We start from the raw sequence: 12528 nt of genomic DNA on the forward strand, positions 1-12528 counted from the left end.
CATCCCACCTTCCCCACAGTATGCAGTTGTGGGGCTCTTCTCCATAACGACCACAAGTATCCTTCACTCATTATGGCCCAGTACTCCCCTTCTATTCCTTCTCCTACATTTTGGCATGTGTCTGATCTCTCTGCCCTTCTCCAAGCTCCTGGGGGTGTTTAATCCATTGCTTCTCTTGATATTCTTGACCTTTTGTTCTTCCAGATGAATTTTCTTCTTATTTTTTTCTAGGTCTGTAAAATAATTCTTTGGTAGATGAATTGGTATGACCCTGAATAAGTAAATTAACTTAGGTAGAGTTGTTATTTTGATTATATTGGCTCAGCCTACCCACAGGCCATTAGTATTTCTCTTATTATTTATATGTCTTTATTTCTTTGAAAAATGTTTTGTAATTTTGTTTGTATTTTTTGTCTTGGCAGGTAGATTTCCAACTGTTTTATATTCTGTTATTTTTAATGGAATTTCTCTTTATATTTCTTTCTGCTGGGCTTTGTTGATGATATGTAGAAATACTGATGATTTATGTGGATTTATTTTATATTTGGTAACTTTGTTGAAGTTGCTAATTGTTTCAACTAGTTTTTTAGTTGATTCTCTAGGGTTCTCTAAGTAAGTAGATCATTATATCACCTGCAAAGAGTAATAGTTTTGTTTCCTCACTGCCTGTTTTTATTCCTCCAATTTCTTTTTCTTGTCTTATTGCTATAGGTAACCTTTCAACTATAATATTGAATAGTAATGGTGATAATGGGCATTCTTATTTCACCCCTGATCTTATTGGGAAGGCTTTAAATTTATCTCTGTTGCAAATAATGCTTACTCTTGGTTTTAGATAGATAATACCTATCATTGTAAGAAAGGCTCTGTTGATTCCTTTCCTAGAACACTAGAAAAACTAGTCTGAAGCTAGTCTGGAAAAGATGCATTTAATATTTCTGCTCTTCCGCATTTGTTGTGAGCTTTTTATGCTCTGATTCATGGTCAGTTTTTGTGAAGGTGCCATAAGCAATTGAGGAAAAAATTGGTATACTGTTTTCTATTCCATTCAGTTTTTTTCCAGAGGTATATCATTTCTGATTTTCTAAAGATTCTCTTTATCTCCTTCACTTTTTTTCTTATTTATTTTATGCTTAGATTTATCTAGCTCTGATAGAGGAAGGTTGCGGTACTTCATTAGTATAGTTTTACTGTCTTTTTTTTCCTGTAATTCATTTAACTTTTCCTTTAAGAAGTTGGATGCTATGCCATTTGGTGCATATATGTTTAATATTTACTTCATTGTCTATGGTTCCTTTTAGCAAGATGTAGTTTCCCTGCTTACCCCTTTAATTTATTAGGTCTATTTTTGCTTTTGGTTTGTCTGAGATCATGATTGTTATTCCTGCCTTTATTTGCTTCAGCTGATGCATAACATATTCTGCTCCAGATTCTTATCAAATGTGTTTCTTGTATACAACGTATTGTTAGATTCTGGTTTCTAATCCATTCTGCTATCTGCTTCCATTATATGGGTGAGTTCATTCCATTTATATTCACAGTTATAACTATTAACTGTGCGTATCCTGTTTTCTTCTGTTTATCCTTCTCTCTCTCTTTACCCTGTGTCTCCTCTAAAGTCTGTTTTGCTTCTGACCACTGCCTTCTTTTATCTGCCCTTCCTTTTATCACTCCTCCTTTCTCTTATCCTCTTGCCCTCCTACTTCTCTGTGGGGTAAAATAGATTTGTATTACCAGTTGAGTATGTATATGTTTTGTTCCTCTTTTATCCAATTTAGATGTGAGTGAGGTTCAAGCATTGCTGGCTGCACCCCTCCCTCATATTTTCCCCTACACTGTAAAAAACTCTTTTATGTGAAATAATTTTCCTCCTTTTCCAAGGGGATTTCTCACCCATCCATTTATTTTTGTATCATCCTAATATAATTGCCTCTGCCCTCATAATGATAAAGTTCTTAGGAGTTACATGTATCATCTTCCCATATAGGAATGTAAACAGTTTAACCTTATTGAGTCTCTTATGATTTCTTTTTCATGTTTATTTTTTAATGCTGCTTTTAAGTTTTGTGTTTGAATGTCAGGTTTTCGTTTTTGTTTTTTTTTTCACCTCTAGTCTTCTCATCAGGAGTGCTTGAAATTCCTTGATTTCATTAAATATCCATTTTCCTCCAGAATATCGTATTTTAAGCCATTTACTCCTTTAATATGGTAGCTGCTAAATCTTGTGTGATCCTAATTGTGGCTCCACAATATTTGAATGATTTCTTTCTGGCTGCTTGGAGTATTTTCTCTTTGACCTAGGAACGATTGAATTTGGCTGTAATATTCCTGGGATTTTTTGTTTTTGGATTTCTTTCAGGTGACTGACAGATTCTTTCAGTTTCTGTTTTACCCTCTGGATCTCAGATATCAGGGCAGTTTTCCTTGATAATTTATTGAAATATGATGTCTAGTCTCTTTCTTTGATCATCTATCCTTGATCTATTTTCCATGTCAATTTGTTTTTCTAATGAGATATTTCTCATTTTCTTCTATTTTTTTTTTCATTCTTTTGATTTTGTTTTGTTTCTTAGTCATTATCTTCCACTTGCCCAATTCTAATTTTTTTTTTTTGAAGGCAGTTGGGGGTAAGTGACTCGCCCAGGGTCGCACAATTAGTAAGTGTCAAGTGTTTGGTCTGAGGCCGGATTTGAACTCAGGTCCTCCTGACTTCAGGGCCAGTTCTCTATCCACTATGCCACCTAGCTGCGCCTCCCAATTCTAATTTTTAAGGAAGTATTTTCTTTAGTGAGCTTTTGTACCTTTTTTCTGTTCGACTAATCTGTGTTTTAAGGTGTTACTTGCTTCAGTATATTTTATGCCTTTTTTGACAAACTATTTTCTTTTCATAATTTTCTTTCTTTGCTTTTTTTTTTTAAACCTAATTTCTTCTCTACCATCCGTATTTGATTTTTAAAATAATTTTTTAGCTCTCCTAGGAATTCTTGTTGGGCATATATCCAATTCACATTTTTTCTTTGAGGCTTTCCTTATGACTGTTTTGATTTCATTGTTTTCCAAGTTTGTGTCTGTATCTTCACTGTCAGCATTGTAACTTTATGGTCAGGCAATTTTTTGTTTGTTTGCTCATTTTTCTACTTTATTTCTTGATTTGGAACTTTATGTCAATGTTGAGTTCTGTTCCTGGCATGGAGGTGGTGAGGTAGAGGGGTACTTTCTCAAGCTTCATGCTTTTTCCTCATTGCTGTTTTCAGAGCTAGTTCTGGGGGTTTGGAAGGTTTTGGTGTTTCCAAGTTGGTGTGGTGATTGCTCTCCTGGTCTCTGGTCCTTATTTAGGAAGGGCCCCTGATCCTTTGGGACTGGAAGTTATACTGCCCCTCAGGATTTCCACTCCCTCGTGACCAAAAGTACTCCTCTCCGCCCTTGAAACTGTGACTCAGAAATAGGTATAGTTAATAGGGTTGCCAAACAGCATCTGGTTCCATGTCCAGTGCTAACACAGGGGGATCCTGTGATGTCTTTCCACTTACCGGATCACTTTTGCTACCTGTGACTTGAAGCTACTGCTGCTTCTGTCACCGCCATCTAGACCCACCACCGGATGTTTTATTCACATGAACTCTGGCCCCACCTCCTCCCCTGTGTCACAGATCTCTCTTTCCTACCTGCAATAATGTCTTGGGTTGGAAGAATGTCTCACTTGGACTATTTGTTGGCTCTGCCACTCCAGAATTCCATTTGAGATGGGAAAGCTCAGCTGAACACATTCTCTTCTCCACCAATTTGGCTCTATCTCTGGAAGTCTAAGATTTTTTGTTTGATTAGTTTGTTTTAACAGAATTTATTTTGTCAAAAATCCTTTTCTGCTTCTGTTGGTGTAATAATTTTGTTGTTTTTATTATGTTTATAGGTTGTCTAATATTAAATCGATTCTGAATTCCTCTCATAACTCCAACCTTATCATGATGTAAAATCTAGTATTATATTGCTATAGCTTTTTGGCTAATAATATTTTATTTTTTATATTAACATTCATTAGGAATGCTGGTCTGTAGTTGTTTTTTTTTCCACCTTTTTATTTCCCTATTTTAGGTATTCAGACCATATTTGTATTGTAAAATAAATTTGATAGACTCCCTTCTTTTGCCTTTTTTTTATTGCCATTTATATAATTTTGGAGTTAATTGTTGTTTTAATGTATTATGAAATTCACTTCTCAATGCATCTGTCCTAATTTTAAAGGTATCAGTTTTTGGAAGAAGCATTTCAAAACCAGAAGGGTGCAATTGAGAATTTATTAGCAAAACTTCTTGAAAAGAAGAATTATGTTCATTTTGCTGCGACTCAAGTGCAGAATAGGTAAGTTTATCATGTAGGGTCATATTTAATGTTCATTTTGCTGCGATTCAAGTGCAGAATAGGTAAGTTTATCATGTAGGGTCATATTTTATTCCTAATCAGATTATAAAATACAAATCTGTGGTTTTATTGTCTTTTAGCATGTTTATTAATAAGCATATGTTTGAATCTTGCATTGTATTCTGAGGTGAGAGCCGTCATCAGAGTTTCAGGAGATAATGATACTAAGTAAAACATTTAATTATATAACAAAAATCTTCATACTCCTTTAGAGAGTTTTATATTAGAAAATTACAAAGAAAAGCAAGAAAAGCATGAGTCTGAAATCCATTTAAGAACTTCTTAAAATGCACTGTTGTCGCTAGCCTCCTATCTGGGGAGAAAAGTGTTGATAATAGTAGTTAGCCCACATTTAAAACCATTTGAAAAGTCACTTCTTCTTGTTATTCTCCTAAAACATTAAGTATCATGGGAAAGGGTTAACATATAGATTGGTTAAAAGGATTAGGACTTTTTAGTGTGAGACAGTGAAAGCCCAGAGTGAATTGGTTCAAAACCTATAAAATTATAGAGTATGAATAAGGTGAATATGGTGTTAAGCATCATCAATTTATTAGGCTAGCAGTAACCAATAAATTGTATCAGTGGCCTCTCTAAATAAGGTGGGGCTTACTAGTTTTCATATAGTTTTGGGAAATATGAATGAACAAAGAACAGATTTAGGAAGGTAGTGCTATTGGTTGCAGAGTAGACAGTATCATGGGGGTGGGGACAACATGATTGGTTACATCAAGGAAAGCAGGCTAGCACCTAAGTGGGTCTAGAAATCACTTATCTCTGTTATTAAAGAATACTTGATTATTTATTTTATCATTTCAGTATTATTGATTATTTATAGGACCCGTCAACAACCTGATGATATTGTTAGTGGAGCAGGAATAGCAGAATTCCTGGCTCCTGGTTTGTTAGGGAAATAAAACACTCCCTAATTGTACAAGGACAGGCAAGAATGGACAGCATACCTTGTGGAAATATATCACATCAGCTTGAGGGCCTTTAAAGATAACAAACAGATGTCTTAGAATTTTTCCAGGAGCTGAAGATATTTTAGATAACAGTTTTTACCATTAATTATAACTTTAACTCAGAGGGGAACCTGAATTCTTGAGGTCAACTGAAGGACATAGAAAGGGGTCTTAAGCAGATACAGATTCAGTTACAATATGAAATCAGTACAATATAGGATCAATTACAAAGTAAAATTTGGATTTCTCAGTTTCCTTTTTTCATCACATTCTGAAACTGTTGAAATGTAATATTTGTAAATTTAAAAGAAATGAAAGGAACTAATACTTTTCAGTCTATAGTAAATAAATGGAACTGGTTACCTATAGGTGATGATACAGGTTGAAACAGTATAGGCCATTGCAAATTACATCCATTTTGTTCCTTATCTTTATTGTGTGCTTAGATTGGAAATTAAGCTGACCTTGGCTAGTAATGGTCATCTAACCTTTGTTTAGGAAACCCACAAATTCCTTAGGCAGGCCATTCTGTTTTTGGATAGCTGTTAGGTGTTAGGAAGTTCTTCCTGATATTAAGGTAAAAATGATGCATCTTAGTAATTTTCTCTCATTCTTCTAGTTCTGCATACTAGGCCAAGCAGAACAAGTTTAAACCCTCTTCCATATGATAATCCTTCATGGATATTTGAAGGATTTGAAGACTATCATGTCTCCCCTTAAATTTTTTCTCTTAAGCTGAACATTTCGAAATTGTTTAATTAAACTTCTGATGGCATGGTTTTGAGCCATTTAATACTGCTTACTTGCCTGACCATAAATATTCTTCTTCAAATATGTTGCCCAGAATGGAAAACACTCTTCTAGTTATACAGTGTCGCCTCCTTCACACTGAGTACTACTCCTTTAATGCACCACTAAGTTCTTAGTTCTTTTTTTCCCTCCACAGTATGCTGTTGCATCACTGAACTTGAATTCTACTAAAATCCCAAAGTCTTTTTGTCAGGTCATCTACTTGTTTTCTAGCGAGGTCTGTCATGTCCTATATTTGAGAGGTTTAATTTTAAAATCTAATACCAGACTATTGTTTATGTTAGTGTTCATAGCTTACATTTATATGGTGCCTTTAGTTTTGCAGAATTCTTTATATATGTTATCTCATTTGATATAGCAACTCTATGATGTATGCCCTGATATACCCCCCCCAACCCCCCTTTTACGGATGAGGAAACTCAATCAGAGAAGTTAAATGAAAGATAGTCTTTGAAGAGGGATTTAAAACCCATCTTCCTGGCTCCAAGTCCAAGTCTCTCTACTATGAAACTATAGATACTAATGTGAATCATAATGACCTGAGCTGATTGCTGTCTAGGGAAAAGTGGCCATTTACACAAGCATTTGTTTTTTTGTTTTTTAAGTTTCACTGTTAGCTATGCTTTTGATACGTAAATTCATGAAGTTGTTTCAGATGAATACATAGTTAATTCATCTGCTTGTCTATACATACAGTTGGTATAAACCATTTAGACCGAATTGACTGGTCAGTTGTGCTAAAACTTTTGAGCTAGTTCCACATAACACAGGACTTAATTAAGCACCTGATTGAGTGAATTTCTGGATCATTGATTGATTCAGGGATATAGGAGAAATTTGTAACCTAATGATGTATTTCTCTTGTTCAGGATAAAAGAAGTAAATGAAACTAACAAACGAGTAGAACAGGAAATTAAAGTGGCCATTTTCACTCTCATCAATGAAATAAATAAGAAGGGCAAGTCTCTCTTACAACAGCTAGAGGTATGGTTTAAAGCTCAAAAAAGTTTCTCTTGCTCATTCTTCAGCTGTTTCAGATGTTTATTAAAAGATCTCATTAAATGTATTGGGAGTGTGAGGATAAAGGATGCAATTGTAATATGTAGGCAATAAATTCCTAGTACTTTAAATTTATTGACTTTAAAGCATAAAGTAGAGAGAGACAGACATGCTTTGGGGCTGAAAAAGAATGCTTATTTGAATAGAGAGTAGGTAAAATGTTAGACAAATTACTCTTCTGGAAAAAAAAAAAAGGCAAGTCTTTAATATTCCTTGCTTCTGTGCCAATAAGGGGCTTCAACTGATTCTCTTTCATATGGAAGTATATTGGGTTTCATAATTTTGCTTGAGTCATTTGTGGTATTTCTTCTGACATCTTTTAAATTTTCAGTTCAATATAAAATGTAATTTTCCAGATTAATCTGTAAGTTTATCATTATGTTTGTGCTGTTGGTATCTTTAAGTACATATTTCCAAATAGTAACATCCCACCTTTCAAATGTTTTTCTGATTACGCATTCATAATCATTTGTTACTATTATCCCAAGAGCAGATTAATATTCTGCATATTTCAAATATGACTTATGTAGAAATTGAACTTGTTGCTCTAAATGCACAGGTGATAGATGACATATTTTACTAATGTTGCCGGTACTTAGATTCAAATACTGACTCTCAAATTCCATTAATACTTACCTAAAAGTCCTCTATGACAGGATTTCCCTTATCCTTGTCTCTATAGGACAAAATGGAAATATTTAACAGATAAAATTGAAAGAATGGGGGAAATAGTTATTGTTAAAATCCCATATTTAGCATAATGGACTACCATGATGTTAGTGTTTTCAGCTTTTGTAGAACTTAATGAATTTTTTCTTTGAAACACAAACTTAAGACCAGCCTCTATATTTTGATACCTTTTTTCCCCTACTATGTACACATAATGGTCAGATGATGTTGGTAATGAATTTCAGAGTCAAAAAGTAATCATGGCATAAGCTTTGGAAGAAATGTTAGGATTCATCTAGCTAGCTAATTCCCTCATTTTTCCTGATAAGAAACTATAGGCTTAATGACTTTAAGTGACTTGACTAACATCTCGTCACTAACTAGTCAATGGCAAGACCAAGACTAGAACCCCATGTAGCCTGAGTTCTGTTCTATTGTTCTCTTTATTTATCTCTTCTTTATCATTTGTAATAGGTAATAAATCTACCACATAGCCTTCTCTTGTGGCTGTTATAATATATGTATTCCAACAAATTTGGGTATAAAGTGTACTTCTGTTTTTCTCTTTAATGTCTGCCAATAAAGTAGACATTTATTACCCTAGGGAAAATTTCCCCAGTAGGCCAAGTCGAAACTTTTTGATGAAAACTTTGTTAAGATTAAATTGTGACAAACTGCTGGATGATTTTTTTTTCCTTTTTGGGGAGGTGAATACAGAGAGCAAGAGTGTATTTAAATGCTTCATGAATAACAATCCACAAGCATGGGCTAAATATGGTGGAAAAAACACTGGTTCTTGCCCCAACAGTAATTCTAGCTCTGCTACTTATTACCTTGTGTCACCTTAGGTAAATCACTTAACCACACTGGGCCTCAGTTTCCATATCAATGAAATGGTCAGAGTTCAGTAGGTGATGTCTCAGGACCTTCCCAGCTCTAAGTCCTATGAATGAAGCCAGCTAGTTCTGCCAGCTGAAAGCATTGTTCTCCAATACACAATTCACTTTTCCTTTGCTTTATTTTCTCTACTCTTTGGGACTGTCTACCTAACCTGGAAATTTTCTAACTCTATACTTTTAATTCTTGAAACTTGCCCTTTTTTGGGGGGCAGGGTGAGGCAATTGGGGTTAAGTGACTTGCCCAGGGTCACACAGCTAGTAAGTATCATGTGTCTGAGGCTGGATTTGAACTTAGGTTGTCCTGACTCCAGGGCCAGTGCTCTGTCCACTGCGCCACCTAGCTGCCCCTGAAACTTGCCTTTTTCCTTGCTATATGTAAAACCTAATGTAGTGAAATAATAATCATCCAAATTCACTAGTTGAAACTAACTAACCCGGTCTTCCAGTCTCAGTAGGAACCTACCCTCCTTAATCAGTTCTTTATGTTCAAAATTTAATAGTGATAATAATAATAAAACATAAAACATTATGCCTTAAGATTTTCAAAGCACTTTCTACATATATATTCTTATTTGTTCCTTACAAGAACCCAGTGAGATAAGTGCCTCAGCTATTATACCTATTTTTCATTTGTGGAGACTGATGCTCTGAGAAGTCATGATTTCTCCAGATTCCTATAGCTAGTAGAAGTTTAAGGTGGGATTTGAACCCTAGTCTTCCTGGATTTTGAGTCCGGCACACTGTCTACAAGGAAGGTGGGTAGAAAATATGGGAGGAAAAAAGCCAAACTTTATCTTAGCGGTAGACTTTTGAATCTGTTCTACATGAAATATTCTAGATTACCACCTCAGCTTCTTTTTTCAATTTCACCAGTACATTTTGCTGGTTATTGGCAGGTTACTTAATCTTGGATGATGCTTTTCAACTCATACCTATGTCAGTGAAGTATGTGGTATTATAAATGGCTTCTTGGGACAGGACTGATTTTTTCAGAGAAAATTCTTTAGGTGAGTTGCTATTCTGTTGCAGAATGTTACCAAGGAAAGGCAGATGAAATTGATACAGCAGCAGAATGACATCACAGGACTTTCACGGCAAGTGAAGCATGTCATGAACTTCACCAACTGGGCCATCGCAAGCGGCAGCAGCACAGCATTGCTATACAGCAAGCGACTGGTGAGGCTCTGGCGCCGTGGTGCTTCCCCGTTAGACTCTGTGGGCGCTGGCCCCACAGCCTGTGCGCTGTGCTCGCTGCAGCGAGGCAGCATGCATGCTGTGACTGGGGGGTGTCTGGGTCTTTGTGTCTGGGTCATGTCTATGTCATGTCTGTGTCATGTCTCAGGGTCCAGACTAATGACCCTGCACTTTCTCCTCCAAGATTACTTTTCAGTTACGCCATATTTTGAAAGCTCGCTGTGATCCTGTTCCAGCTGCTAATGGAGCCATACGTTTCCATTGTGATCCTACCTTCTGGGCAAAGAATGTGGTCAATTTGGGTGAGGATTTTGTCAGTTTGGGGTGCCTGCTGTTACTGTGAACACTGAACTAAACTCATAGTTTAAAGTTCAAAGCCACCTAGTCACATATTACAAATGAAAGGATAGAAATGCCAAGAGATTACAACTTGGCCGAGGCCACACCAAAAGAAAAAGAGCTGGAATCTCCTCAGCATGCGCTTACCTATGGAGAAAGCTTTTGTAGAGGTTATAAAAGCATAATTTCAAAGACATCTTTGAACACATAAAATACTTTAAAAGATTTGCTTTTTAAAATTTCTGTCTCACTTTTATATTTGTATCCCCAACATGTTTAGCCCAGTGCTTGGTATGTAGTAAACGTGTAACATGCTTTTCATTCATTTTAATTGCACTGCTGATCTTCATTTTACCATTACCATATTTTTCATGAGAACTAGTTCATTTAAGCTATTTGCATGCCTACGAGTTTTACTATACTTTTAATTCCCCCTCTCTTTTTCTAACTATTTGAAGATCAATGTTAACTGTTTTATATAGGAGCCTCTTACACAGTTTTACAAATATCTTTTAATCTTCATTCTCATAGAACCCTTAAATTTTTAGCTGGATGTATGCCAAGGTTATTTCCAGAGGAAAGTTGTACACTCATATGAGAAGTAGCCTTTTCCTTAGAAGTAAGATGGTATAGCAAAAAAAAAAAAAAAAAATTACTTATTGGACTTTTACCCAGGGCAATAAATAAGCATTTAAGTACCTACTATATTCTAAGCACAATGTTAAGTGCTTTACAAATATCATCTCACTTGGTCACATAGCATCCCTGGGATGTAAGTGCTATTATTACCCCCATTTTACAGTTGAGGTGAGTGAGGCAGACAGAGATTAAGTGATTTTCCCAGGCTTACACAGTTATTGTCTGAGGCTTTATTTCAATTAGTTCTTTCTAACTCCAGGTCCAGTGTTCTGTCCACTGTGCTTTCTGGTTGCCTCAAAGGAAAGACCTGGGTTTAAATGCTGCTGTGATTCCCTCTATCTGTGTGCAATGAACACTTTACTAAAACACCCTTGAATCTCTCTCCTCATCTGTAAAATGAAAATATTAGTACCTGCCTCATAGTGTTTTTTTGGGATCAGATGTGGTAATGAATGCAAAGTATACCACTACTGTAGTAGTAGTACTACTAGTAGTAAACATAAGTCCACAGTCATTTATTACGTACCAGGCATTGTGCTAAGGGCTGAGGATACAAGGAAAGGCAAAAAAAAAGTTCCTGCTCTCTAGATATAAATTAAGGGAAGAAACAGACTTTGTTTGATCTCATGTGAGGAAGATCTTTCTATCAATTAAGAATTCTTGGACAATGGAATGGGTTAAATGACAAAGTAGAAGACTCCTTGTTTCTTTAGGAAGAAATTGGATGACTTTCTGTTAAGGTTATTGTAAAGAAGATTCCTGAATTGTTTGGAAAATTAGACAAGTTAACCCCTATGGTCCTTTCCAATTCTAATATTCTGAGTAACTGAATAAGACAACCATCAACTAAATAAAAAGTAAAATGAAAGAAACAAAAACCACCAAGTAATAATTAAAACGAAAGGAATAAAATTTGGCACTTGGCTGTAACATTTCTTCCTTTATACCCCCAGAGAAAAGTTCCTTTGAACTCACACAGGAGACATTTCTTCATTTGCCACCTCTTAGAATTAGCTATGATTTCCCTTCTTGGTTTTACTTTCCCCATCTACTGTTAATAGCTCCAGACTAGGATGGCTAATGGAACAGAAGGGATTGGAGATCATTTATGTGACTACATGTAAAGATTTTTTTTTAATTCCACAGGTAATCTAGTTATTGAGAGTAAACCAACCCCTGGTTATACACCTAATGTTGTAGTTGGACAAGTTCCTCCAGGCACAAACCACATAAGTAAAACACCTGGACAGATTAACCTGGCTCAGCTCCGCCTCCAGCACATGCAGCAGCAAGTGTATGCCCAGAAACACCAGCAGTTACAACAGATGAGGATGCAACAGCCACCAGCAGGAGCAGCAACTACAACAACACCACCACAACAACATCCTAGACAGGCGGCCCCGCAAATGCTGCAGCAGCAGGCAAGTACTGGGAATAGTTTTCACTCTGTGAAATTGATAAAGTAGATTACAAACTCTTTGGATGTAAAGGTGTATGAGTGTGCATGCATGCATGCATGGGGGTGCGCGCGTGCA

General features: G+C 35.9%; 1 protein-coding gene across 2 annotated transcripts in view; it reads left to right on the plus strand.

The window, feature by feature from the left end:
* Positions 1-12528, plus strand: part of TRIM33 (tripartite motif containing 33) — a 157443-nt gene that overhangs the window by 110944 nt on the left and 33971 nt on the right. For both annotated transcript variants that reach the window (XM_027860377.1, XM_027860378.1), the window contains exons 5-9: positions 4243-4359; positions 7064-7178; positions 9851-9997; positions 10200-10317; positions 12140-12414. In XM_027860377.1, the coding sequence (XP_027716178.1) occupies positions 4243-4359; positions 7064-7178; positions 9851-9997; positions 10200-10317; positions 12140-12414 (772 nt within the window). The remainder of the gene's footprint in view (positions 1-4242; positions 4360-7063; positions 7179-9850; positions 9998-10199; positions 10318-12139; positions 12415-12528) is intronic.

This window comes from Vombatus ursinus, unplaced genomic scaffold, assembly GCF_900497805.2.
Source record: "Vombatus ursinus unplaced genomic scaffold, bare-nosed wombat genome assembly UNPS02014179.1, whole genome shotgun sequence".
NCBI lineage: Eukaryota > Metazoa > Chordata > Mammalia > Diprotodontia > Vombatidae > Vombatus > Vombatus ursinus.